At 40.6% G+C, this 24809-nt stretch overlaps 1 protein-coding gene across 3 annotated transcripts; it reads left to right on the plus strand.

Annotated features, from left to right (window-relative positions):
* Positions 1-9: 9 nt before the first annotated feature.
* On the plus strand, positions 10-22613 carry ACOX1 (acyl-CoA oxidase 1). 3 transcript variants are annotated; one of them, XM_067715903.1, is made up of 14 exons: positions 10-263; positions 539-698; positions 5327-5487; positions 14065-14172; positions 15354-15473; positions 15614-15729; positions 16143-16312; positions 17231-17393; positions 17986-18176; positions 18444-18623; positions 18762-18867; positions 19001-19144; positions 19291-19497; positions 20502-22613. In XM_067715903.1, exons 1-14 carry the CDS (start codon positions 155-157, stop codon positions 20550-20552), a joined length of 1986 nt encoding a protein of 661 aa, XP_067572004.1. In that variant the 5' UTR covers positions 10-154; the 3' UTR covers positions 20553-22613. The 3 variants fall into 3 exon arrangements, with proteins under 3 accessions (XP_067572004.1, XP_067572003.1, XP_067572005.1); XM_067715902.1 differs by lacking the exon at positions 5327-5487 and adding an exon at positions 11312-11472; XM_067715904.1 differs by lacking the exon at positions 10-263 and adding an exon at positions 11312-11472 and having other exon boundaries at positions 558-698.
* Positions 22614-24809: the final 2196 nt, after the last annotated feature.

Here is a 24809-nt window from a genome sequence, read left to right on the forward strand (position 1 = left end):
GAGAAAGGGAGGGCCGGGGCGGGCCGAGGCGAACGGGGCGGGGACTCGCGGTGTCCTGGGGAGGCTCTTAGGGCTGGGCCCGCTCTGGAGGTGCGGACACTCGCTGTCGCTGCTGCCGCCGCCTCGGCCTCAGCTGCCTCTGCTGGCCGTCACCATGAACCAGGACCTGCAGAAGGAGCGGGCCGCCGCCAGCTTCAACCCGGAGCTGCTCACGCACGTCCTGGACGGCAGCCCCGAGAACACCCGGCGCCGTCGAGAGATCGGTGAGGGCGGCGGGCCAGGCCTCCTTCCTTCCCCGAGCAAAGCTTGAGACTCCCTCCGGGAGGAATCGGGGGACGCTGTAGGGCGTAGGCCGCAGCCTCTGGCCCAGCTTTAGGGGAGCCTGGACCCCCATTTCCAGGGGCGGCTGTGGCGGGGGGAATCCCCTATAACGAGAGGGGACCTGTGCCCGTGAGTCTGAAACCTGCTGTGACCCAGGGAGCTTTAACGGAGCCCTGAATTTCTGTCTTCCTCTTGATATCCTTTAACTCCCTACCAGAGAACCTGATTCTGAAAGACCCAGACTTCCAGCATGAGGACTTGAATTTCCTCAGTCGTAGCCAGCGTTACGAGGTGGCTGTTAGGAAGAGTGCTACCATGGTGGAGAAGATGAGGAAGTTTAACATCGCAGACCCTGCTGAAATCATGTGGTTTAAAAAGTAGGTATGCCTTAGCTTAGATCGAGTGCCTAAGCCAATACTTCAAATCCGCAATCTGCGGTGTCCTTTTTCATCGTGCTTGACGTTTGAAGACTCGAATTGGCATATTTTCACGCCATTTTAAAGTTATTTGTGTCGAAAATAATGTTTACTTTTGTATTTAAGCCTTTGAAAGGGGTGGCATTTGTAAAAAGTTGATCGTGGAAATGCTATAATTTTCTATCTCAAGAATCATACAAATTCGGTCCAGATGTCTCAATTTTGAGTGATTTAAATACAGAATGACTTTGCTTTTTGTAAGAAGGAGGCCTGCTAAATTTAGAAGCTGCATTTGGAAGGATGTTTTCAGTTGCAAGGACCAAACATTAAATATTTTGGAGCAGTAACAGGTCGTATTTTCATATGCGTGTAGATCTTGAGTTTAAAATAATGGAAGATGTGGGTGGAGGAAGAAGAACTTTAGTCATACCTTAGAATGAGTATAAAGTATTCTAAGAACCCAGCATTGTTGAATCTGGTGATGGTATTTAAATGGCTCCCCTGTCATACAAGACCTCATAAAAACATGCCTTGGTCCTACTGCTGAAAGAGTATGTTCTTTTTTCAGACCATCTGCTTTTTGTTGTGTTTTTAGAAATAAAACACACTTTTTTTTTTACCTTTATGTAAATAAACAGTATAATTATATGATCTTAGTACAAGATTTCTTTGATTTTAAGCATCTCTTACACTTCTCGCTTATTCCTGGGCATTTCCTGTTTTAGGCCTCTACATTTTAGAAGAACTCCAATATTTTCATCAATAAAGAATAAATGGTGTGAATGGTACATATTTAAGAGCCAAGAAAAATGAAATATGTTACAAGTTCTGCCTTTATGTAGCAATAGGCATTCCTCCCCATACTACTGCTGCAAATACATATGGTATATAATTATTTTCTATTTGACCTGGTTATTATTGTCAAGAGGAAATGATTTACTCCAGCCCTTAGGACCACACTCAGAACTCCTTTCCATTTTAGTTACAAAAATACAGTTAATTTGGTAGTCCAGTCAGAGTACTTATTAACTTCCAAATGCTTTTTTTTTATTTTTAAAGTTTGTAACTCATGGCTGTGAGGATATTGAGGTGGAGTAACTCCTAGAAGATTATGTTTCTAATTTTCCTGAGTTCGGTCTGTGAACTTTAAAAAATTAGTAAGATTTTATTCTTCCTTAAAACAACACAAAAGAGGAGGTTTGTTTTGTTTTACTTTAAAATGGCTGATGCCGTGTGTTTCAGAGTTGGTTAGAAGATTTCATGATCTGTGGTGGTGCACAACGTGTAACCAGACTCCGGTGAAGTCACAATGAAATAAAGTCTTTTATGTGAGTTAAAGATCAGTGGACACCAGCCAACTGTTTTGCGTATCATTTTGTATGACACAGACCTCACTATTGGCGAAATACAAAGTACAAACTTTGGCATACCCTTTGACATCTTTCCAGTATTTCTGGGATGTGACAGGGAGATCCATGTATGTTAGAGAAGGGGATTGAAAATTAGTCTTGGCAATTACTGAACGCCATCGATTGTCACTCACACCCATGTCTTATGTATCACTAACAAAGTTAACTATGATGTACCATTAATTGTGAGATGCATCAGATTTCTTAAATGCTAAAATTGGCTGTGAGGAGAAGGATGCTATAATTAATGAAATATAGTAATATTTCTCTGGGAATTTGGGGCATTTACTGGTCTCTTTTACATCCAATTTCTCTATCACAAAATAAAACTCATGAGAGTATGTTGAAATTGACTAAAGTATTAGTAAAGTACTTTGAGATTTCTCAACTTGAGCAGTGAAAGAATTCATCTCTCCATTCCTTGAGAAAATAAGACTTTGCTGTTTGGGGAATAGGAGTTACTTTCCTAATCCCCTTTCCTGTAATTTTGTCTTTTAACTATACTATTTGCTATGCAAAAACTGTAAAATATTCTTAAAAGTACTTTAAAATTCTGATGAAAATCATCCATGGTTTCTGTTATCCTTATTAGGTTTTTAAAGCTAGTTGCTTGAAAAGCATCTTCAGGAGGGATTAAACATAACTTAAAAACAAGCACTGAGATTTTGTTCTTGAGTTAACTTTCTTTCTTTTTTTTTTTTTTTTTTGCGGTACACGGGCCTCTCACTGTTGTGGCCTCTCCCGCTGCGGAGCGCAGGCTCAGCGGCCATGGCTCACGGGCCCAGCCGCTCCACGGCATGTGGGATCTTCTCGGACCAGGGCACGAACCCGTGTCCCCTGCATCGGCAGGTGGACTCCCAACCACTGCGCCACCAGGGAAGCCCGAGTTAACTTTCAAGTGGCTTCAAAAAAAAAAATCTCAGTATGTTTATGAAAACATAAGTATTTGACAGTCTTTATTTTGTGTCATATATTTTTCCCTCTCAGTTTCCTAGAGTTAATTATTTCGTGTCAGTGTCATCATTTTACCAACCCAGAGCCTCCTCAATTCCGTCAAGGGATTGGGAGTGTCTTATATTGCCACCATTTTTAGCACCTAAATTACTGGTTTTATTTCTCAGAAATTCTCGCAGGTTCATTTCCTCCTTTAGTAAAGCATGGTTGTGAGGGAGTGCTGTGGTGCCCTTGCCGTTGAGAGGCCAGTTTCTACATTTATCTCCTCGTTACTTGTCTCCACTTTAGTGATGAATATGTTTTGCAAAGAGCCTTACTTCTCTTTGTAGTACAGCAGCAGGAAGTTGCTGCGGATTGGTATTCCTATACCTCCTTTCCCCTCTTTCTCTCCTTTCAGTTTAAGGTTGTTTTTTTTTTTAAGGTATTTTTTTTTAATTTATTTAATTAATTTATTTTTGGCTGCGTTGGGTCTTTGCTGCTGTGCGTAGGATTTCTCTAGTTGCGGCGAGTGGGGGGCTACTCTTTGTTGCGGTGCACGGGCTTCTCATTGCGGTAGCTTCTCTTGTTGCAGAGCACGGGCTCTAGGGCGTGCAGGCTTCAGTAGTTGTGGCACGTGGGCTCAGTAGTTGTGGCTCACAGGCTCTAGAGCACAGGCTCAGTAGTTGTGGCACACAGGCTTAGTTGCTCCACGGCATGTGGGATCTTCCCGAATCAGGGCTCCAACCCATGTCCCCTGCAATGGGAGGTGTATTCTTAACTACTGTGCCACCAGGGAAACCCTCAGTTTAAATTAATATTTGATATTTGTGTGAAAATCATAGAACCTTAGGGTTAAAAAGCATTTCTGATGTTGACTAGTCCAGGCATTCCTTGGATGTTTGAATCTGTCCCCAGCACCCCTGAAAGGTGGTGGGATGGTTTCAGGGCCTCCCCAGATGTGAATTGGCAGCCTACCCGCCCCTTTCCCTTAATTCATGCTCTGCTTGTTGTACAAGCCAGGATAGGCTGGCAGTGACACTGCTTCCAATCCATCCCTTGAAAAGTCATGAGGGTCAGTTAGGTGGTACTTACTTTGTACCCTAAGCTCTTTTATTTTTTTTTTTAAATAAATTTATTTATTTTTATTTTTGGCCGTGTTGGGTCTTTGTTGCTGCGTGCGGGCTTTCTGTTGCGGCGAGCGAGGGCTACTCTTCCTTGCGGTGCGCGGGCTTCTCACTGCGGTGGCTCCTCTTGTTGTGGAGCACGGGCTCTAGGCGCGTGGGCTTCAGTAGTTGTAGCACACGGGCTCAGTGGTTGTGGCTCACGGGCTCTAGAGTGCAGGCTCAGTAGTTGTGGCGCACGGGCTTAGTGGCTTCGCTGCATGTGGGATCTTCCCGGACCAGGGCTTGAACCCATGTCCCCTGCATTGGCAGGTGGATTCTTAACCACTGCGCCACCTGGGAAGCCCCTGAAGCTCTCTATATAGATAGATCTGACAGAATAGACCCCTAAAAAAGCTACAGCACAATGTAGCCGAGGCTGACTAGTGTACGTAACTCGTATTTTGATCATCTCACAGATTCTCTTTTGTGAGAAAATCGTTGAAGACTGAATTTCATTATGATTAGAGTTCCCTTAATCTGGAATAATTTTCAAAGACCGGTTGTGATAAATTTTTAACACTCACATTACCTACTTAGCCGTTTCTAAGCTCTGAAGACCTGTAGAGATGTGTGCTTTGGCCCCAGAACGTATATGTACCATCCTGGACATTTGCTTCAGTTACTAGGGAAAGATAGTATAAATTATTCTTCATTTTGTTAACATTTTGTTAACAGGTCAACAAATAAGTGTTCTGTGGAGTGTCTTTTGATTTTCAAAACAAGTAAAACCTGAAAATAATCCAAAAACAAATAGGCAGACCCTCCAAAAACTCAAACCAACAAATAACACCAACAGTATGATAAACAAAAGGGGGTTGAGGCTAAAACATGGTAGAATTTGCTTCCTGGATTAAGTATGAAATTCAGAATTCTGGCCCTGAAATGACTAGGGGGAGAAGAGATTCCACTAGATTCTGCTGTTGGCTTTTTAGGTAGTAAATGATAAATATTAGTCTTAATTTCCTAAGAAAGAGGTTTAAATTTTTCTAACCTTCATCCTCAGGGCCACAGCCATCTGGCAGGATTGGTAGTAGAATGCAGTTTCCAGAGTAAGGCTGAGATCCTTTTCTTTTCTCTCCCGTAGACTACATTTGGTCAATTTTGTGGAACCTGTGGGCCTCAATTACTCCATGTTTATTCCTACCTTGCTGAATCAGGGCACCACTGCTCAGCAAGAGAAATGGCTGCTTTCATCCAAAGGACTCGAGATAATTGGCACCTACGCCCAGACGGAAATGGGCCACGGTTAGTCCACGTTTGAGGCTCAGCGGGTAACCCACCTCAGGACTGCAGTTAACAAATGACTCCTGGCAAAACGAACAAACAAAAATGACTCCTGGCATTTGACTTTTTTCTGCTGCTACACATTTGGGGTTTTATTTTTAAATTGTTAAATCTTAAATAAAATTCAGCCTCTTATTTTCTGATAGTTTCTTTCCCCTTAAACTGGTCCAAGACTCTGGCCTGAAGCATCTGTCATTGTTATTTTTTAAGGCTCGTTACCATTGCTGCATACATCCGTTAAAATGGGTGTTGAGCAGTTTGGAAAGATGGGGTTGAAAATACGGCAAAGCGCCCCATTGTATTGGTGTCTGATTAAAGACTTAGTTGCAAATTCTTAAGAGGGTTCATGCCTCAGCAACATCTGGAAGATGCTCTGCTTTAATGAAGTTAAAGATGTGGATTTTAAAGGGGCAGAGGGTTAGAGTGGTGAAGGTTGTGAGATGGTTTGGGAAAAAGTCCACGATGCTCTTCATTGCTTTTTATTCATTTTTCTGTTCATGTCCATGGACTTTATATTACCAGTAATTCTTGGTTAAATTGTTCCTAAAAACCTGGCTACTTTCAAAAAGTTTTGTGTTTAGTCTTGTGAAACAGGTTTGTTTTCATAGATGAGGCCACTGACAGGTTTGAGTGTCTTGGAATTTGAGCTGCCCGGTTCATAATGCTTCCCTTATGTAAATAAAGGAAAGTAAAGAAAAAGAATGAGAAAAGGATGCAGATATCAGGAAGACTTCATTTTTGTGTTTGATTTGGTGCTTTTTGGTTTGCAAATTGGTTTAAGGAAATGTTCTTTCCCATAATGCCTGTGGGAACTGCAGATTCTGGTCATGGTACAGTTTTATGAACACCCTGCCAAACACCCATGGCCATCTTCAGGATGGTCAACACTGAGATGACAGACCTGAAGGAAGGTGTCCTAATGGAAGGAATATCACATTCCTACAATGTTCCTCTCTTGGAGTGTGCCCTCGTGTTTTGTTATCTTGAGATAGCTTTGAAATAGGGGGCATAAGATGTAAACTGTTGTGAGGCTAAGTGAGTCTGATCTGTGTATCTCTTGTTGGTCTAATCCTTCTGCCTCTCTCTATAAGGTACATTTCAAATGTATATTTGAAGGAAGAGAGGAGGAAATGAAGACTTGAACTTCACTGGTTTGAGGAGCCCAGAACGTTGGACTGAGGTCCTTTGTTGCTCTGGGCGAGTTTGTATTTGTTAGAGTTTTCTTTCCCTTATTCCTTCTAGTTTTCGAATGCTTTTTTGTATTCGAACCAACTCTGTCTCAATCTTTATGGTTTATTTAGAGAACAGAGTTTTAAGATTAGGTCTTGTTTCTTGCTGGAACTTTGTCAGTTCATATTAGTTGTGCTTCACTGACTGCTGTTCTTTTCCAGAGAAGCCAGTCAGTTTGTTGGCTAATTTGCATCCTGTGACAGTACGGTCTTATGTAGAATATATAAAAAGTACTTCAACACCAACGGGATTGGAAATAGAGCAACTTGTACAGGATGAAGATTTGACCATTTAAATTCTGAGACTTTGGAACATTGGTCAACAGTGATTATCTAAGTGTTCTCACAGAGTTGGCTATAACTTCGAGTTTGGGATTCTTTCACCTCTGGGTAGCCGCTGAGAAGTGAGAGACTCAAAATTTCTCAGGCTTATTCCAGAATCCTCAAGAATCTTAAAATTCAACCACTTGCAGAAAGTCTAGGTCACCAGTTTTCTCTCTTCCCTCGAGAATTGTGTCTTCCCTCCTCTAAATACACACCTGTCTGTATAGGCACACAAGCCCCAACACACATTTGGTCTGTGAGTGCGTGAGCCTTAATCAAAGGCAGAGGCCTGGGCCAAGGAGGGCACCCTCTTCCTGGGGTTCTGGTGTTAAAGGGACAGTCTGGGACGTGGTCCAGGGGTATTATCCTGACCATACGTTTCTCCAGGTCACAAAGCAAGTAGTGTGTTTGGTCTTCACAGGTATTTGATCATTTCATGTTCTGGCCACTTAATAGGAATTCTTCTTGCCTTTTCTATTATTGTTATTGTTATTTTAATTATTAAGGAAAATAGAGCTTATGTAGTACATACTTACCATCCTTGAAGATGGTGGTGCAGATTCTTTGCAAATTCCCATCACTAATACTCAAATGTGAAAATACTCTTCCTTTGAAACTTGAAAAATAAATAGTAAACTCGATTTTGTAAGTCACTAGTCTTTCTCTCCCTGTATCTCACTGCTCTGTCTCTCCGAGAGTCTCCTGTCTTCTTTTTCCAGGAGGGATTCTCTTACCTTTATGGACTTCCCATGAGACTTGCTCCTTGGGTATTCTAATTTCCCCACTGTCAGTAATAACAATATCAGTCTCTTTACAGAAACTGTGTTCTTTGGGTTATGCCTTTGGAATATCTTTCTCAGAAATGAATTACTACATCTGAAGGGAATGAACACTTCATAGCTTCTGTTGCTCAAGACATGGAACAAGTTTTGATGTACTTAGTGAGTTCGTGTCTCCATAGTCCTGTCAACGTGATTACTTTGTTTTTTTCTACTTTTATATATATCTAAGAGTTAAAGTTTTAATTCTTCCAGTGCTATGAGCCTGGATGTTACATGTTTAGCTTACTGTAAACTGGGTTTTTCTCCTTTGAGTATTGAATACATAGAATCTGCATATTGATCTTACAAGATTTTATTGTATCCTTCCAATATTTCTTTCTATTGCCTCTGTTTGATTAAGCATTTTGGCCTTATGTATTCAGTGCATCCTTCTCTGAATAGGTATAAGTTTTCTTTTTCCCGTATCTTGGATAATTATCTTCTATTTTATTCCCTTTTTTGTTTGTTTGATTTGTGTTTAATGCTTTGACTTGTGTATGATACAGAGATGAGTGAACCCCATACTATTTTTGTGTTTATTAACTAGTAGCTCTTTCCCCTCGTTATGTTCTTTCTGGTTCATCTTAGAGTTTTGTAATAGTTTCAGTTTATTTATGGAACCTTAAATATATTACATTAATTTTTTTCTTTATTTTTCTCCTAGCATCATAAGCTTGGCTCATTGTTGCTTTTTAAGATATTTAAAAATCTGATAGAATAAGCCTACTATTGCTATATTTCAATTTATATGTATTTGGTGTCCTTGCATACTTATTCTCCTAGATGAATTCTGATTTCAATTTGCCAAGTTCGAAAACATATCCTGTAGGAATTTAAAACCCATTGCCTTAAATCCCTGTATTTTCTTGGGAAGTATTAATTTTATTTAGTCCTCTCAGCCAAGAATTAGCAATTTCTTTCCTATTGTCCATTTTCATATCTTTTATTCATCCTGTTAGGCATTTATATTTTCTCTTAATTAAATCTGTAATATTCTGAGCTAAATTACTTAACAGATTTTTTAAATATTTTGTTGCTGTTATAAATCACCTTTCTCTTTACCAGGGTTTTCTATTTGAATGGTTCTAATGGATAAGAATGAGTGATTTTTTTTTTTTAATCCTGGTTTTTCTAAATTCATTTATTATTGATGGTGTTTTGTTTTTGTTGATTTCCTAGGATTATAATCATATTGTCCGTGGAGATGCTATTTTGATTTCTTCCTTTCTCATATATTATTAATCTAATAATTTTGTCCTCAGTATTGACTGCTAGCCTTCCCAGCCCTGTATCATGTAGGAGAGCCTGGGAAGGCCTTCTGGTGTTACGGTTTTGAAAGAATCGACTCCAGCTCTTTACCAAGCAAAATGTTGGTGCTTTGCAATTTTAAAATAAATTAATTAAAAATAATATATGATCTTTATCATGCATAAATGGTATAGCAAATACTTGATTTAAATCAAAAACTATCCAGGTCACTTTCTCCTTGTAACATTTCTGCATTTCATCCACTTCTGAATAATCCTTATCCTAGTCACAAGAGACATTTTTCTCCTGAAAACATTTTTTTGCTTCAAGACAGTTTCTGATTATAAGTAGTTTTACCCCTGCCCTCCTGAGTGTACTCTGTGGTAACCCTTGGTGCCCCTCATTATTCCCGAATACACGCCCACCCATGACGAGTCTGGGCGCCTCTGAATGGCCTCTCCTTCACCAGGAATCGCTCTGGTTTCTAGTCATGGAAAGTAGCCTCTCAGCACCGTGAGTGGCTGGCCCCAGGCCACAGCTTTCAGTCCTACTTCAGAGTTTTCTTCTTTTAGCTCCTAGGCGCACATTAATTTTTCTTCCTACACATCATTCTTTTAAAAACAGCACAGTTGACATTCCTGTCTGTGCGTGAAAAGTACTCTCTCATCCCTGGAATGTGTTTTTCCAGGGATTTCCACTTTTTTTCTTTTTTTTAACTTTTTATTTTGAAATGATTACAGATTCATAGGAAGTTGCAAAAATAGCACGGAGACGTCCCGTGAACCTTTCACCCAGTTTGCACCAGTGGTGACATCTTACAGGATTTCCACTTTGATGCTTCCGAGTCTAGCTGTGATTTTGGCAAGTCTTTCTAGTGTCCCCACTGTTGTCCTCAGCCCAGGTTGCACTAGAAGACGTGATTAGGAGATGAGATTCTTGTCCTTGTTTTGCCATTATCTTTTTGACCTGAAGACACATAATTCACCTCAGCTTTAATTTCTCTGTAAAATGAGGAAGTTATTCATGCATTCTTCAATCTTTATGTAATTGGTTAGCTGAAAGCTCAGCCCACCCCCCGCCCTCTTTGGAAAACATCACATGTCAGCCCCTGCCTAGAGCACCCTGTCCTGATTATTCTCCTCCTCAAGTGGAACAGTTGGAGAAATTTTGAAACTGAAATGTTTAGGCTCATTTCTAAGATAATGAGCACAGGAAGAGTAACATAGAATTGATTAATTTTGAGCTGGAAGTTAAATAAAATGCCAGTAGCATGCAACAATACAAAGCCATATAGAACTATTTCCTATTAGAAATAAATTCACATAAAAGTCTAAGGCACCTGCAAATTTTAAATGGAAAAGAATGACTTTAGAAAGTGGATTAAAATGACAACTAACATGTTTATTATCATTTGTGATAATTCCCATATAATTGTAATGGAGAGCTTGTTATGCATGAATCTGTTATTTGTAAATGTTACGGTCTTCACTAAAAATCACATGTCTTTTTATTTCTGAAATTAATTATTGGGATGAAGAGCACTGTCAATTTTTGTATTACATTGTTTCAGTAGCATGTGGCTGGATATTTGTGATGGATCCAAATGAAATGACCAGAATTATGTGAGGAATGCGGATTAATGCTGGATGCTTTATGGACAAACAGAAAAGATTCTAGCCTAGAAGCATTATTGGAATTAGATCCTGGAGAAACTTTTGTCCAAGAGAACCACTGTGTTCTCCTGTCTCAACTTTTCATTAGACTAAATAAGTCACTGTACAACTTAAATTCTCCATTCCATCCAGCCTTCTCAGGTTTTTTATTTACTTTAATTGCAAGGCTCGAATCCTCTGCCTTGCGCACATGGTCTCGTGCTGCACAGGCTTTGGCATCGGTAGCCAATCCCTACCAAGATTAATTAATTTTAGAGATGAGTAGCCTTAGAAAATACTTCTCGCCAACATAAGAAAAATGGAAATTGCTAAGAGTTATAAAGTAATACAGACAGGGCAGTGCTCCCATCCATAATAAAGTCCACCCATTAATTCATACTTAACAGAAGGGTTTTTTTCCTCCTTCCCTTGCTCTGTTTGTTCAAATTGCTGATTCTCTCACACCTGATGACTCTTCTCTCAAATGCCCATCCTTGGTATTTCTTTGAAGCCTTGTGCACCGAGGGCAGTCTGGGCCTCTGGATCTTCACTTGGGCATGTTCCTGCCCACCTTGCTTCACCAGGCAACCGAGGAACAGCAGGAACGCTTCTTCGTGCCCACCTGGAACTTGGAGATCATTGGCACTTATGCCCAGACAGAGATGGGTCATGGTATGGTGCATTCAGTCTACCTTCTGGGTTGGGCGGGGCTCTTCGAGCTTAGCATGCATGGAGTGTCCACCACGTGTCAGCAGTGGCATATCCACGTGCTGTGTAAGATCTGTTTAAATGCAGTCTTTCTGCAGCGGCCAGGGTTTTCACACATATAAGTCTCGGCATAGACAATGCTTTGGTCGGTGGAAATAAAAGCTTATATTATCACAGACATGCTGATTGATTATTCATGGTTCCCTTTCAGAAGGTCAAGAATTACAAGTCAGGCCTTACTTAATAAGTGATTTTTCAAGTTTACTGAAGTTGTATGGAATTTGTGTGTATATAGAGCCTGAACCCGTCTCTTTTTCTTCATTACTATCTGGTTATCTTTGCTACTGATACCTTAATGAACTTGCACAGATTGCAGAAGAAATACAGATTAATAGAATGTGTGCTCTCTGACTTGCTGAAGGGAAATGAGTGGCTTGTGTAACCAAAACATGCAGCATTTTGTACCTTGACATTATTTGTGCCTTGATTCAGTAAATTCAGTAAAGTTCTGAACGTGGCTTTGGCCACAGTTTAGAAAAAATAAGATAAGTTGTACTTCCGGGCAGTTGATTTCATATTCTGTATGTACTGCCTTTCTGCTTTTTAAAATATATGTATACTTATTTATTTATTTTTGGCTGCGTTGGGTCTTCGTTGCTGTGCATGGGCTTTCTCTAGCTGTGGAGAGTTGGGCTACCCTTCATTGTGGTGCATGGGCTTCTCATTGCGTGGCTTCTCTTATTGTGGAGCACGGGCTCTAGGTGTGCGGGCTTCAGTAGTTGTGGCACGTGGGCTCAATAATTGTGGCACGTGGGCTCAGTATTTGTGGCTCGCAGGCTCTAGAGCGCAGGCTCAGTAGTTGTGGTGCACGGACTTAGTCGTTCCGCGGCATGTGAGATCTTCCCGGACCAGGGATGGAGTCTGTGTCCCCTGCATTGGCAGGCGGATTCTTAACCAGTGCACCACCAGGGAAGTCCCTGTACCACCTTTTTTTTTCTTTCCATCCCTCACCTGTCTTTTCCTGTGAACTGGATGGGGCTGGAGGTGGTGGCTGTGCCTGGTAGCATCCGTTCCACATTGGTATCTGTGTTTACCATTTGTTTACTTCTGGCTTCTCTTTTCCTACTCAGACATTTCAGAACAGCTGGTCTAGTGTATATTTTCCACTTGCTCCTTATTCCTGTACAACTTCATCTTCATTTGATTGCTAATTTGGCTTTCAGCTTCCGTGGTAAATAGTATTTTAGAGGATTTTCCTAAAACTCGAAGTGGAATACTGTTTGATTCAGTTGTGCATTTGAAAACGTTTTGTCATTACCTGTTCTGTTTAATATGCTACCTCGTTTTCTATAAAAGTTTCTTCTTTGGTGAAAGGAGTCTTAGTGTCTGATTCCTTGATTCCCACACAGGGAGAGGTTGTGGATCACACATAAACTGTCCATTTCTGTTATTTAACTCGGGAGTTTCTAAGTGTTTCACAGTTTAAGTGTTTAATGAGATCTGGCATTATCAAAGCAGTTTGGTAAAAGGTTCTCAGCATTGGCTACAGGATAGTATTACTAGGGAGGGTGTCACTTAGAACATTTTTCTGTAACTTTTTTCAAATAATTTTGGCACGTTTGTATTAGGATTTAAAACACGAATCCCTGTCTGTCTCCATTATACATAAAATGGAAACTTTTCCTAGTCACACTAGTGAACCAGCCAGGAATAAGTTAAGGCTTAGTGTTGAGTCTGCAGGGTGAACTTGGACCTTATTATTGGACTTTTAGAAATTAAAAAAAGTGACTGTTCCAGGTCTTTTCCGCATAATGATTATAACTTTTTTTTTTTTTTTTTTTGCCGCACTGCAAGGCATGTGGGATCTCAGTTCCCCAACCAGGGATCGAACCCGCGCCCCCTGCATTGGAAGCGCGGAGTCTTAACCACTGGACCGCCAGGGAAGTCCTGGTTATAACTTTTTAAGTTCTTGTTTTCCTTTCTAGCATTCATTCTGAAATAAATTCTCAGTTTACAAGAACTTTAGCCGAGTCTCTTCCTGTCACGTGTTCTCATTCTTTGTTATAATACAGAATTCCAGAACATTGCATTGGTGTGGTAGACACAATACCAATGAGTTGAAATTGGCACACTAACAGCTTAGATATGCCTTTAAAAGGTCAGTTAACTTCCCTGTTAAATTCGTATCCTGTGACCTTACGAAACTATGATTCTAATCTGCCTTTATTTTACATTTTCTTTTGGTTGATCTAAATAAATGTTCCATGTCCACTGCCACAGAAGTGCACTAAATCAAGTACAGAAATGGAATATCCTTGACATTTGTATTTTCAGCTTAATAGGAACAGATCAGGAAATTACATATTAATTAATTAAGCTTAGGTAATTACGTATCTTGGTTATTAACCATTTGTAGTTCATCTACAGATGTTTTATTGTTGTTAGATTTTGTTACTCTCTGAGATGCTAGAGCTTTAAAGGACTGGGCAGGAGATTTTACCCTGTACCTGTTTTTTCCTGTATTCTGTCTGAAGTAGGTGTAATTCATTTTCTTAGGAACTCATCTTCGAGGCTTGGAAACCACAGCCACTTATGACCCTGAAACCCAGGAGTTCATTCTTAATAGTCCTACTGTGACCTCCATCAAGTGGTGGCCTGGTGGGCGTAAGTGAATTTTTTAACAGTTATTGGATGTTTTAAGATTTATTATAACGTGTTTAGAATGTAGAGCTTATATGAGAATATAATTTTGAAATATAGAAAAAGCTTCTTAGAGCTTAAACTATTCTAAGATATTTCACATTCTCTTGTGTTGCATGTTACAGATATTTATATGTTTTACAAAGCGTAGAAAGGGCAGCTATCTTACTCTGCTTTTCATGGTTTTTCATTTAAATATTCTCGTGTGTTAGCATAGTTTCCATAGTCATCATTTAAAGTAATTTAGTTTTCCCTGTTTGGTTAGTCATTTCCATACTGGAAAGCATTTGAGTTGTTTTCAAATTTTTATTATAAATAGCTTTGACATGAAATTTATTTAATATCATCTTCCATTCTGAGTTATTGTTTTAGGATATATATTTCAGATGAGATTAGTGGTTGAAGGATTTTGTTATTCACGTTATATATTTTAATATGGGATGTTACGTTTTGCTAGGAGGAAAACTAGCATGCAAAAAAAGAAATATTTCTGGATGCACTAACCAAAAATCTCTTAAAGCAGCTGTATCCCATAGTACTTTCTGCAATGATGGAATATTCTCTGTCTTTGCTGTTCGGTGTGGTAGCTACTAGCCACTTTCAGCTTTTGAGCACTTGAAATGTAGCTAGCTGACCTGAGGGACTGAATCTTTAATTATAATTAATTTAAATGTAAACAGCCACGTGTGGCTAGTGGCTACTGTTTTCGAAAGCCCTGCCTTAAGGGAGAAAAAGGATGTAATTTAAAGTAATGTTCTAGAATTATCCTAAAAATTTATTTATGTAAATGAATGAAAAATAAGTAGAAAAGCCTACTTTTTAAAAATGCTATTAAATTAACATACTGTACACTTTAAACTTAGACGTCATATGTCAATTACATCTCAATTAAAAATGTGTTTATATATATTTAAAAAATGAAGGATCGCTTTGCCAAAATTCAATGAATTTTAATAACTATCAGCTTAACTGGATTTCCTTCTGAAAACTAGGCATGACACTGTCATAAGAAAAGCTCTCTGGGCACACTTTATTGATGGAATCTAGTGTTATATTTAACATATGCTTTTTTCCCCCTCTTTTGTTTCTATGAAAATGTAAAAATGTTTGCTCACTTCCCTCTCTTGTTCTCTTTGATGTTGCAGTTGGAAAGACTTCAAATCATGCAATAGTACTCGCCCAACTCATCACTCAGGGGAAATGCTATGGATTACATGCCTTCATTGTACCTATTCGTGAACTTGGGACGCATAAGCCTTTACCAGGTTAGAACTGTTCATCTGATGTTGAGGTGAAAATTAAACCAATCACTTTCTTCTGCAAAAAGTATAATACATAACTAAAGAAGAGGAGGGAAGCCAGGAATTCCAGAGCATAAACACCTTGTGACTTTCATCTGCGGTAGGTATTACTGTTGGAGACATTGGCCCCAAATTTGGCTATGATGAGATGGATAACGGCTACCTGAAGATGGACAATTATCGCATTCCCAGGGAAAACATGCTGATGAAGCACGCTCAGGTATATTTAGACAGAAAATAGGAGGAGAGGTATCAGACGGGGATTTCAGTGGCTGTTGATAATCACGGGGTTAGAAGGATCTGTTCTTTTAGAAGGTACTAACAGATTTTTACTTCTGAAGCTGCTTTTATTATGACCATGAAATCAAAAGCAGTTGGCAGGTATGAAGAGCATGTTTTGTTTTGCAAAACCAGTGGGGCTCAAACTTTAGCATGCATTAGAATCACCTGGAGGACTGGCTAAAACCTAGAGTGCTTGGCCCCCAGAGTTTCTGATTTAGGAGGTCAGGGTGGGGACTGAGCATCAGGTGATGCTGATGCTGCCTTTCTGGGGACCACACTTTGAGAACAACTTGCCTAAACTGCCACTTGGTTTTAACAGAGGGAAGCATCCATCTCATGTTCTTTTTCCAGGTGAAGCCTGATGGCACATACGTGAAACCCCTGAGTAACAAGCTGACCTACGGGACCATGGTGTTTATCAGGTCCTTCCTTGTGGGAGAATCCGCTCGGTGTCTGTCTAAGGCATGCACCATTGCCATCCGCTACAGTGCCGTGAGGCATCAGTCTGAAATCAAGCCAGGGTAAGGGTGGAGTCGGAGATGAGCTTGGTACTGAAGACCTGGCTTGGACCCCATCCAAATATCAAAATTCCCAAATGTGTTGTGGAGAAAGTGCATTTGCTGTAAAATTAGCTAGGATGGCAGTGTACTGAGTCTGAGAACCTAGACTTCCCTTAAGTGGAAAGTTGAGAATAACCACCTAATTATTACTTTTAACCTTCTAAGAAAAACAGTAATATTATTTGAGCTTTATAAATGAAATGTTGAAAACACTGAAGGTGGTGTGAAGATTCTAGTTGCTACTAACAGTTACAAATCGGGTATAGTGAAAGTGACATTAAACTTGATTCTCTGTTGTGTTCGTGGACATGGTTTATTCTTACAACTGCCTATTACTTGGGCATGACTCTTTGATAAATTTTTTACTCTTAAAGAAGGAATAAAGAAATTGATAAGAGCAGACCTGCTTAGACTTCAAATATTTAACTCAGTGCATTGGGTCTCCTCAAATTGTGGTCAGAATATAGTTTATTCAGCCATCTAGACCCCTTTAATGTCTTCCTCCTGTGAAGTTAATGAACTTTGGTTCCGGAAGTTGCCATGAGATACAATTTTCTTAGATTGGAAAGACTAAGAAAAATATGAAAGTCAGCTAGAAAATCCTGTCCAACTAAGGCAGCTCATCAAGGTGGTTAAGCACGTGGTCTTCTATAGCCAGATACCCTAGATTTAAATCAAGGATCTGCCACTTATTAGCTCTCTAGGTTCTTAACCTCTCATTTTCTCCATCTGTAAAATGGGGGTAATAAAAGTTACCCTCACAGGATCTTTATAAGGATTTGATAAATTCGTCTTTCAAAGTGCTTAGACCAGAACCTGGCACATAGGAAGCTCTGTGTAGGCATTTAATTTTTTCTCCCCTTTTTTTATATGCTTTAGTGAACCAGAACCACAGATTTTGGATTATCAAACCCAGCAGTATAAACTCTTTCCCCTCCTGGCCACTGCCTATGCCTTCCAGTTTGTAGGCGCATACATGAAAGAGACCTATCATCGGATTAATGAAGACATCAGCCAAGGGGACCTGAGTGAGCTGCCTGAGGTCTGCGTCGTGTCTTGCTCCCTTGTGGGCACCCTTCTAGTTCACATTTGCCTATTGGATCATGTCCAGAGAAAATTAAACATTGGGATATCTTGAAAAGAATCCATATATTCTCAAAATACAGAGAGAGTTTGCTAATTGAGAGTGGATCAAAGGTGAAGATGCGTGGGTTTGTTTTTAAGTTTCAGAATTACTGTACCATGTTGGTCATTTATTAATCAAAGGAACTTAAGTGGCGCCACTTTTGCCATGTAGAACAGTTCAGAAGGGAGTGGGGGAATGTTGCTGGCCCAGGCCAATCAGATGAGCTTGCTTTTCAGTTTACATGGCATAGCAAGTGATTTTGTTTGCTGTTTGTTTGGTTGGTTTTTTTTTGGCTACGCCACGTGGCTTGTGGGATCTTAGTTCCCTGACCAGGAACCCAGGCCCCTGGCAGTGAAAGCGTGGAGTCCTAACCACTGGACCGCCAGGGACGTCCCTGCCAAGTGATTTTGAAAGTGACAAGTGCTGTTAAGTGAGGCTAAGTGTGTCTCATTGGAATGCGGGCTGTCAGCACCACAGATGTTCTGATGGCCTGTGCTTCCCCCTTCAGCTTCACGCCCTCACTGCCGGGCTGAAGGCTTTCACGTCCTGGACGACTAACACTGGTATTGAAGCATGTCGGATGGCTTGTGGCGGGCATGGCTATTCTCACTGCAGTGGACTTCCAAATATTTATGTCAATTTTACCCCAACCTGCACCTTCGAGGGAGAAAACACTGTCATGATGCTACAGACGGCCCGGTGAGAATCTAATTCATGATTTCTCATATGTGTTCTCAAGAGTGTTTGAGTCCTTTCCGTTGGTTCTTATTCCCATGTTTTCTCTTCTCATTATATTTGTTCCAGAAAGATGTCATTTTTGCCTTCCATCCTGACCCACGGTTTTTTCTTGGGGTCAGGCTAGTATGAAACAGTTGTCCCACAGCTTAAAGTCATTTCAGGAGTTCGTTTTATTTCTGTTTCACGAGAAGCATAGTTGCTGAAAGCATGTGTCCTGGTGACTTTCAGGTTCCTGATGAAAAGTTATGACCAGGTGCACTCAGGCAAGTTGGTGTGTGGCATGGTGTCCTACTTGAATGACCTGCCCAGCCAGCACATCCAGCCACAGCAGGTGGCCGTCTGGCCAACCGTGGTGGATATCAACAGCCCTGACAGCCTGACAGAAGCGTACAAGCTTCGTGCGGCCAGGTGAGTACACCCTCAAGAGCTGGGACAGGGCCACGGGGGCCTCTGTGGCCAGGGGCTTGATGGGAGAGGTGGGAGGCACAAGTCCTAGCGATCACTTCCTTGAGCTCCAGTTTTCTAGTTCTTTTCTTTTTTTAACAGATTAGTAGAAATTGCTGCGAAAAACCTTCAAACTGAAGTGATTCACAGAAAAAGCAAGGAGGTAGCATGGAACCTAACTTCCGTTGACCTCGTTCAAGCAAGTGAGGTCAGCGATGGTCCTCTCTCCCCCTCCCCTTCTCCGTCCTTCACCACCCGCCTCATTTTCTTAGTGCAGAAACTGTATCACTGTTGAGTCTTTTTCAAAGGTTCTTGCACTCTGGTGTTTTCTTTTTTTCTAGGCACATTGCCACTATGTGGCAGTTAAGCTCTTTTCAGAAAAACTCCTCCAAATTCAAGAGAAATCCATCCAAGCCGTCTTAAGGAATTTGTGTCTCTTGTATTGTCTGTATGGAATCAGTCGGAACGCAGGGGATTTTCTTCAGGTATTTTCTAAGTTTAAGTCCTTTTATTAATGTATTTCTTAATTTTTTATAGAAAAATAATTGTGGTTTACTTCGTGGTTGTATGTGTATATATACACGTATGAATAGATTTATACGTACCTATGTTGCTTGCTTGTTTCTTTTAGGGGAGCATCATGACAGAGTCTCAGATCACCCAAGTGAACGAGCGCGTAAAGGAGTTACTGACTGTGATTCGCCCTGACGCTGTTGCTCTGGTTGATGCATTTGATTTTCAGGATGTGACACTGGGCTCTGTGCTTGGCCGCTATGATGGGAATGTGTACGAAAACTTGTTTGAATGGGCCAAGAAATCCCCACTGAACAACACAGAGGTAAAAAAAAAAAAAAAGTCTTTTCACCTTTTGAAATTGTTCATTTAAATATTAAGGCAGGAAAGGCCTCTGACTGATCATCTGTGAAAGCTTTGAAAGCTCTCATGGCCACTTCGGACAGTCTCTTTATTTGAGCAGCAGGTTCTGAAGGGAACAAGGTCTTCCTGCAGTGTGCAGGTTTTTAGTTTTCCCCAACTATTTAGCAACAATTGAAAAATTTCAAATGTATACACAAATAGCATACTCCAGTGCATCTCCCCCGTACCCTTTGTCATGTTTCAGCAACTGTCTGCTCATGGCCAGTTGCATTTCATCTGAACCTCCCAGCTAAGAATTATTTTGAAGCAAACCCGAGATATCAGATAATTTTATTCATAGATATTTCAGTATGTATCTCTAAAAGATAAGGACTCTTCTTAAAAAACATAAACACAATGCCATTCTCACACCTAAACAAATTAACAGTAATTCTTTAATATCATGAACTGCTACCCAGTCAGTGTCCAGATTTCCCCAGTTAGCTCAATTCTTCTTTTCTCCCCACTTCAGATTTTTTGAATCAGGATCCAAATAAGGTTCAGATAATTTCTTGATTAAAAGTATGCTATTTTATTTTATTTTACTAATATATTTATTTGTTTTTGGCTGTGTTGGGTCTTTGCTGCTGTGCGCAGGCTTTCTCTAGTTGGCGGCAAGCAGGGTCTCCTCTTCGTTGCAGTACGCGGGCTTCTTGCTGCGGTGGCTTCTCTTTTTGCGGAGCACGGGCTCTAGGCACACGGGCTTCAGTAGTTGTGGCTCGCGGGCTCTAGAGCGCAGGCTCAGTAGTTGTGGTGCATGGGCTTGGTTGCTCTGCGGCATGTGGGATCTTCCCAGACCAGGGCTTGAACCCGTGTCCCCTGCATTGGCAGGCGGATTCTTAACCAGTGCGCCACCAGGGAAGTCCAGGTATGCTATTTTAAATTGCAAACTCCGTATCAGTAATTTTTTCTCTCCCTTCCCTGCAGGTCCATGAATCTTACTACAAGCACCTAAAGTCACTGCAGTCCAAGCTCTGAAGTGTCTTGAGGACAAGTTCAATCTCCCGAAAGTAACTGTACTCTACTCCCCTTATACCTGTCACACAAATTCGTGTGGAATCTGTATCAAATTTAGAAAAGCTAGAGCAAATGATAAATTGACCCTTTTCTCTTTTTATAAATGAAAAAAAAAAAAGAACAGATATGAGATTAAAGGAAAAAAACAGTTGTGTTTTACAAGTGCAATTAACACTGAAAGAGACCTGTTAAGCATTCAGAAAAAGCTTTAAGAAATGCCGTGTGATTTCCCTCTGTAACGCTGCTGATCCCAGGAGGCCAGGACTTTTGATAATTCGTAGAATTTAACTACTAAGTAGTTAATTATTTTCACATCTTAATTGCTAATCACTGGATATGCAAGTGTTTTTAAGCAAAGGTATTTTTTAAGTGGGGGTAGAACCCTTCCAAGCTTTCCTGCTAATTGTCCTACCACTCCTGCCGTGGGCGCTGGCTAGAAAGCAGGACTGAAGAAGAGGGATTGGGGAAAGAAACTAATCAGGAAACTTGGTGTGTGTGTGTGTGTGTGTGTGTGTGTGCGCGTGCGTGCGTGCGCGTGTGCATGCGTGCGTGCTTGATACATTGACATATTTCCTGCCTGCTTGCCCTCCTTTGCTGGTGTATAGTTCCTGTCTACCTGTTCACAGTAGCATTTTTCTAACACAGGGATTTCTTCAGCACAGGCTGCTGCAGGGTCACTGCCCCATGTGATTAGGAGCTAATCTTCCATTGGAGGGTTTCCCCAAATTGTTGCTCTTGTAGCAGTACAACTCCCTTCGTCCCGACTTCTTGGGCAAAGTTATCTCTACATATAACTTTCGGCAACTGATGGGACCTCCAAATCAATGGTTTTGATCTCCCTCTCTCCCTCTCCCTCTCTCTCCCTCTCCTGAGAGAGATGCAAAAAAAAGGAGAAAAGGAGAGTCACATTTCCTTCTTAGTAGAATAAGGGCAGGAAGAGCTATCAGTTATGGTTACTGTAACTTTGGTGACCATATTAACTAACTTTCCTGGAACAATCCAGATTCCCTCTATTCTGTCACTTTGGTGCAAGCTGTTAAAATGCTCGGTGGTTACAGTGTCTGGCCTCACAAAAATAAAAGCACCACTTGCCGCCTCTTACACCCAGGAGTTGCACAGAGAGATCCTTTGACAAACCACGTGTTCTGATTTTTGGATCAGAAAATATAATCATTGAAACTGTGGCTAAAGGATAAATGGAAGTTCCATAGAAAATCCGTTTCTTATTGTATATCTGGCATTATTTTCAGTATGTTTCTGGGAGCTTTTTCTGACTTGCTAAATTGTCCTTTCAGCTGAAATCTAATTTATACAATCATTCTATATTTAAAGGCTAAACATGTATCTCTTAATGAATTTTTTCTTAAAATCAGTGTAAAACAAGTCACTTGATTTTTTGTTTTTGTTAACTCTTTGTGACATCTGCCTCATGAAACCAGTTGTTCTAACATCAGTCTTGAGAATGTAGTATGTAATTCAGTGGAAATGTAGTTCCTATCTTGGGACCTGCCATAAAATCTATCCCAATGGAACGGGTAATAGGAGATAAGGTCCAGCAGAAGAAATACTGTCAGTTGACACAAGCCGTAATCTTTCCACCAGGAGCACTGATTGGTCATTGTGTTAAGACTGAAGTGAAAAAGCACTGTGTTAATCTCATTTGGGTGTATCTTTGACTAGATCAGATTCTGGGAAATAACAGAGAGTAAATTCAAATTCCTTAATATTGACCTGTTAAATGTAGAATAGTTTCCAATTAGGGGTTAAAAATCTTATTCACAGAGGGATATCCATAGTCAGGATCTAAGGGTGTTTGAAATGACACCCACCCAATCCAGCTGCATAGATCTGGGATCTAAGCAGGTTGGAACAGGTGGTGACTCTGCAGAGCCACCTTCAGTCCAGCACCTTGAGTTTCATTTAAAAACAATCTAATATTGACAGTATTTTTATTCGCATTGGAATGTTTTGTCTTGAACTTTGTCCTCTGTAATTAAAGAATAAAGATATCGTAAAACCTCACTAATCTGTTACTATCAAGATGGAAAGAACGTGCCACATAACTAAACATAAGTTTAAATTATGAAGAATTTTAAGATGCAGGTGTAGGTAACACTAAACAAAAAAAGGAAGGAGTGAGAACTGCCTAAGCAGATAAGGCTGAATGGGCCGTGATGCTGTCATTGCAGCGTATCTGAGTGCTCTGTCCGTGCAGGAATACAGGTTTCTTGGCTGCTCGTAAGGAAGCAGCAGACCCAGCCTGCTGTCCCTTAGAAGCCAGACTTTGCCACAGATAAGTTTGGTTCTGTTGGGTTCTTTTATGAGCCGTTTTCACAAAGAGTACAGATAAATTTCAGCCTAATCTCCAAAATGATGATAAATCTCAGTAGAATTAATGAGATTTTTCTGTTAGATGATACTTATATAAGCCTTTGAAGTTTCATAGAGGTTTTTTCTATTTGTAATGGATGAAGGTTGATACTTCCTCACGTATTTGGAGTTCTACTTCATGCTCTACTCAGTAGATACCGAGGTGTACTTAAGTGTTTGGATATTGGTGACCTCAAAGCACAGTTGGCCCCAAAGCCTTTGGGGGCCTTCACGTTCTTGTCTTCAGAACATAGTACTGCTCAGTAGCAGCTTATCTTCAGAACATTCACTTAATTGCAACATTAACCACATTCAGGTACTTTCTGAGAACTCACTGCTTGTAATTTCAGATGCCATATACCTAGAGGTGTTTAACAGTTCCTAAAGTTACCAATGTTAGATCTTAATTCTTGGATTCTCGTCAGTGCAGGGCATGGTCGGGGAAATATATCCAGGTTCATCATCCTCGAGTCCTCTGGGGAACAAAAATTCCTTAGACGATTGACTGTTGGTCAAAGTTCCTCCTACCCCTTTCTGAGTTTTTTCCATCCATCCTAGTAGAAAGGGAGAGGATTAGATGCAGATGGCCTGTAACACCCACTAATCTTTTTATACATGTGGAAGGAATTACAGCTTTTCTTCGAGCAGTAGCTCTGCTGCAGCTGGAGAGAGGACCAGTGCCAGGAGAATGATGATTCTGCTTGAGAGAAGAGTTTTTTTGAGTCTCCTCAGATAAAGGTTTTGATCATTTTCATGGAATAACAAAGAGATCATCTCAGCTAATTGAATATTTACTGATCCATTCCTGGAGGATTAGACCAAGTCATTGTAAATGATGAAAATGTATTTTCATTTTAAAATATTGGTGGAGTTTTGCTTATAGTTGTCCAAACTAAAACTTTCAGTACATATTTTTGTGGTCCATGATAGTAAACTTAGAAACAAAAGGAAATTTTAGAGTTACTGGATGTTAGCTGTTGCAGACCTGCAAATTCCTAGATTTGAAGGGATTTTTGTTTGATTTTGATTTTGCCTTAAATTTAAGTGAGCCACTGATTATCTCTGGAAGATCATGGAAAATTGGGAGGGATTTTAAGAATTCCAAACCAGGGACTTCCCTGGTGGCACAGTGGTTAAGAATTCGCCTGCCAGTGCAGGGGACATGGGTTCAAGCCCTGGTCCTGGAAGACACCACATGCCGCGGAGCAACTAAGCCCGTGCACCACAACTACTGAGCCTGCGCTCTAGAGCCCGCGAGCCACAACTGCTGAAGCCCGCACACCTAGAGCCCATGCTCCGCAACAACAGAAGCCACCACAATGAGAAGCCCACGCACCGCAACGAAGAGAAGCCCCTGCTTGCCGCAACTAGTGAACGACGGCGCGCAGCAACAAAGGCCCAATACAGCCAAAAATAACTAAAATATAATAAATTTTTTAATTTATAAAAAATTCTGAACCAAAATAAATTGTTTTGCCACATTACTGTCAACTGTTTCACAGATTAGGTAACAAATATGTGATCTTACGCATAATATTCCAACTGATGATTGCTACTTTGTAAACACCATTTTATTTCCAATTGCTGTGGATTCGAGGAAATGACTTGTATCTTTTGGAATGTGTAAATTACTTTGCTACCTTTTTCCCCTTTAACTCTTGTGGTTTGAGTTTGGTTCCTAGCTGACGAGATGCATTTAGCATGTATTGTTACCCATCCCTGGCAGGACGTGTCAGTGAGGGTGGGGGTACCAAGGAGGCGCGGGGGGTCCAAAGCGTGAGAATCATGGTTGGACAGCAGTGACCTACCAGCTTTGCTGGGCCTGCGAATAAGCCAAACCACTAACCT

The sequence above is a fragment of the Pseudorca crassidens genome, chromosome 19 (genome assembly GCF_039906515.1).
Source record: "Pseudorca crassidens isolate mPseCra1 chromosome 19, mPseCra1.hap1, whole genome shotgun sequence".
Lineage (NCBI taxonomy): Eukaryota > Metazoa > Chordata > Mammalia > Artiodactyla > Delphinidae > Pseudorca > Pseudorca crassidens.

What these genes read in the sequence shown, in the direction of transcription:
- ACOX1 (XM_067715903.1), top strand. Translation starts at nt 155, where the DNA reads ATGAACCAGGACCTGCAGAAGGAGCGGGCCGCCGCCAGCTTCAACCCG. An exon ending in GAAATCATGTGGTTTAAAAA is followed by an intron (nt 699 to 5,326) that starts GTAGGTATGCCT and finishes TCTCTCCCGTAG; the next exon opens with ACTACATTTGGTCAATTTTG. An exon ending in ACGCAGGGGATTTTCTTCAG is followed by an intron (nt 19,145 to 19,290) that starts GTATTTTCTAAG and finishes TGTTTCTTTTAG; the next exon opens with GGGAGCATCATGACAGAGTC.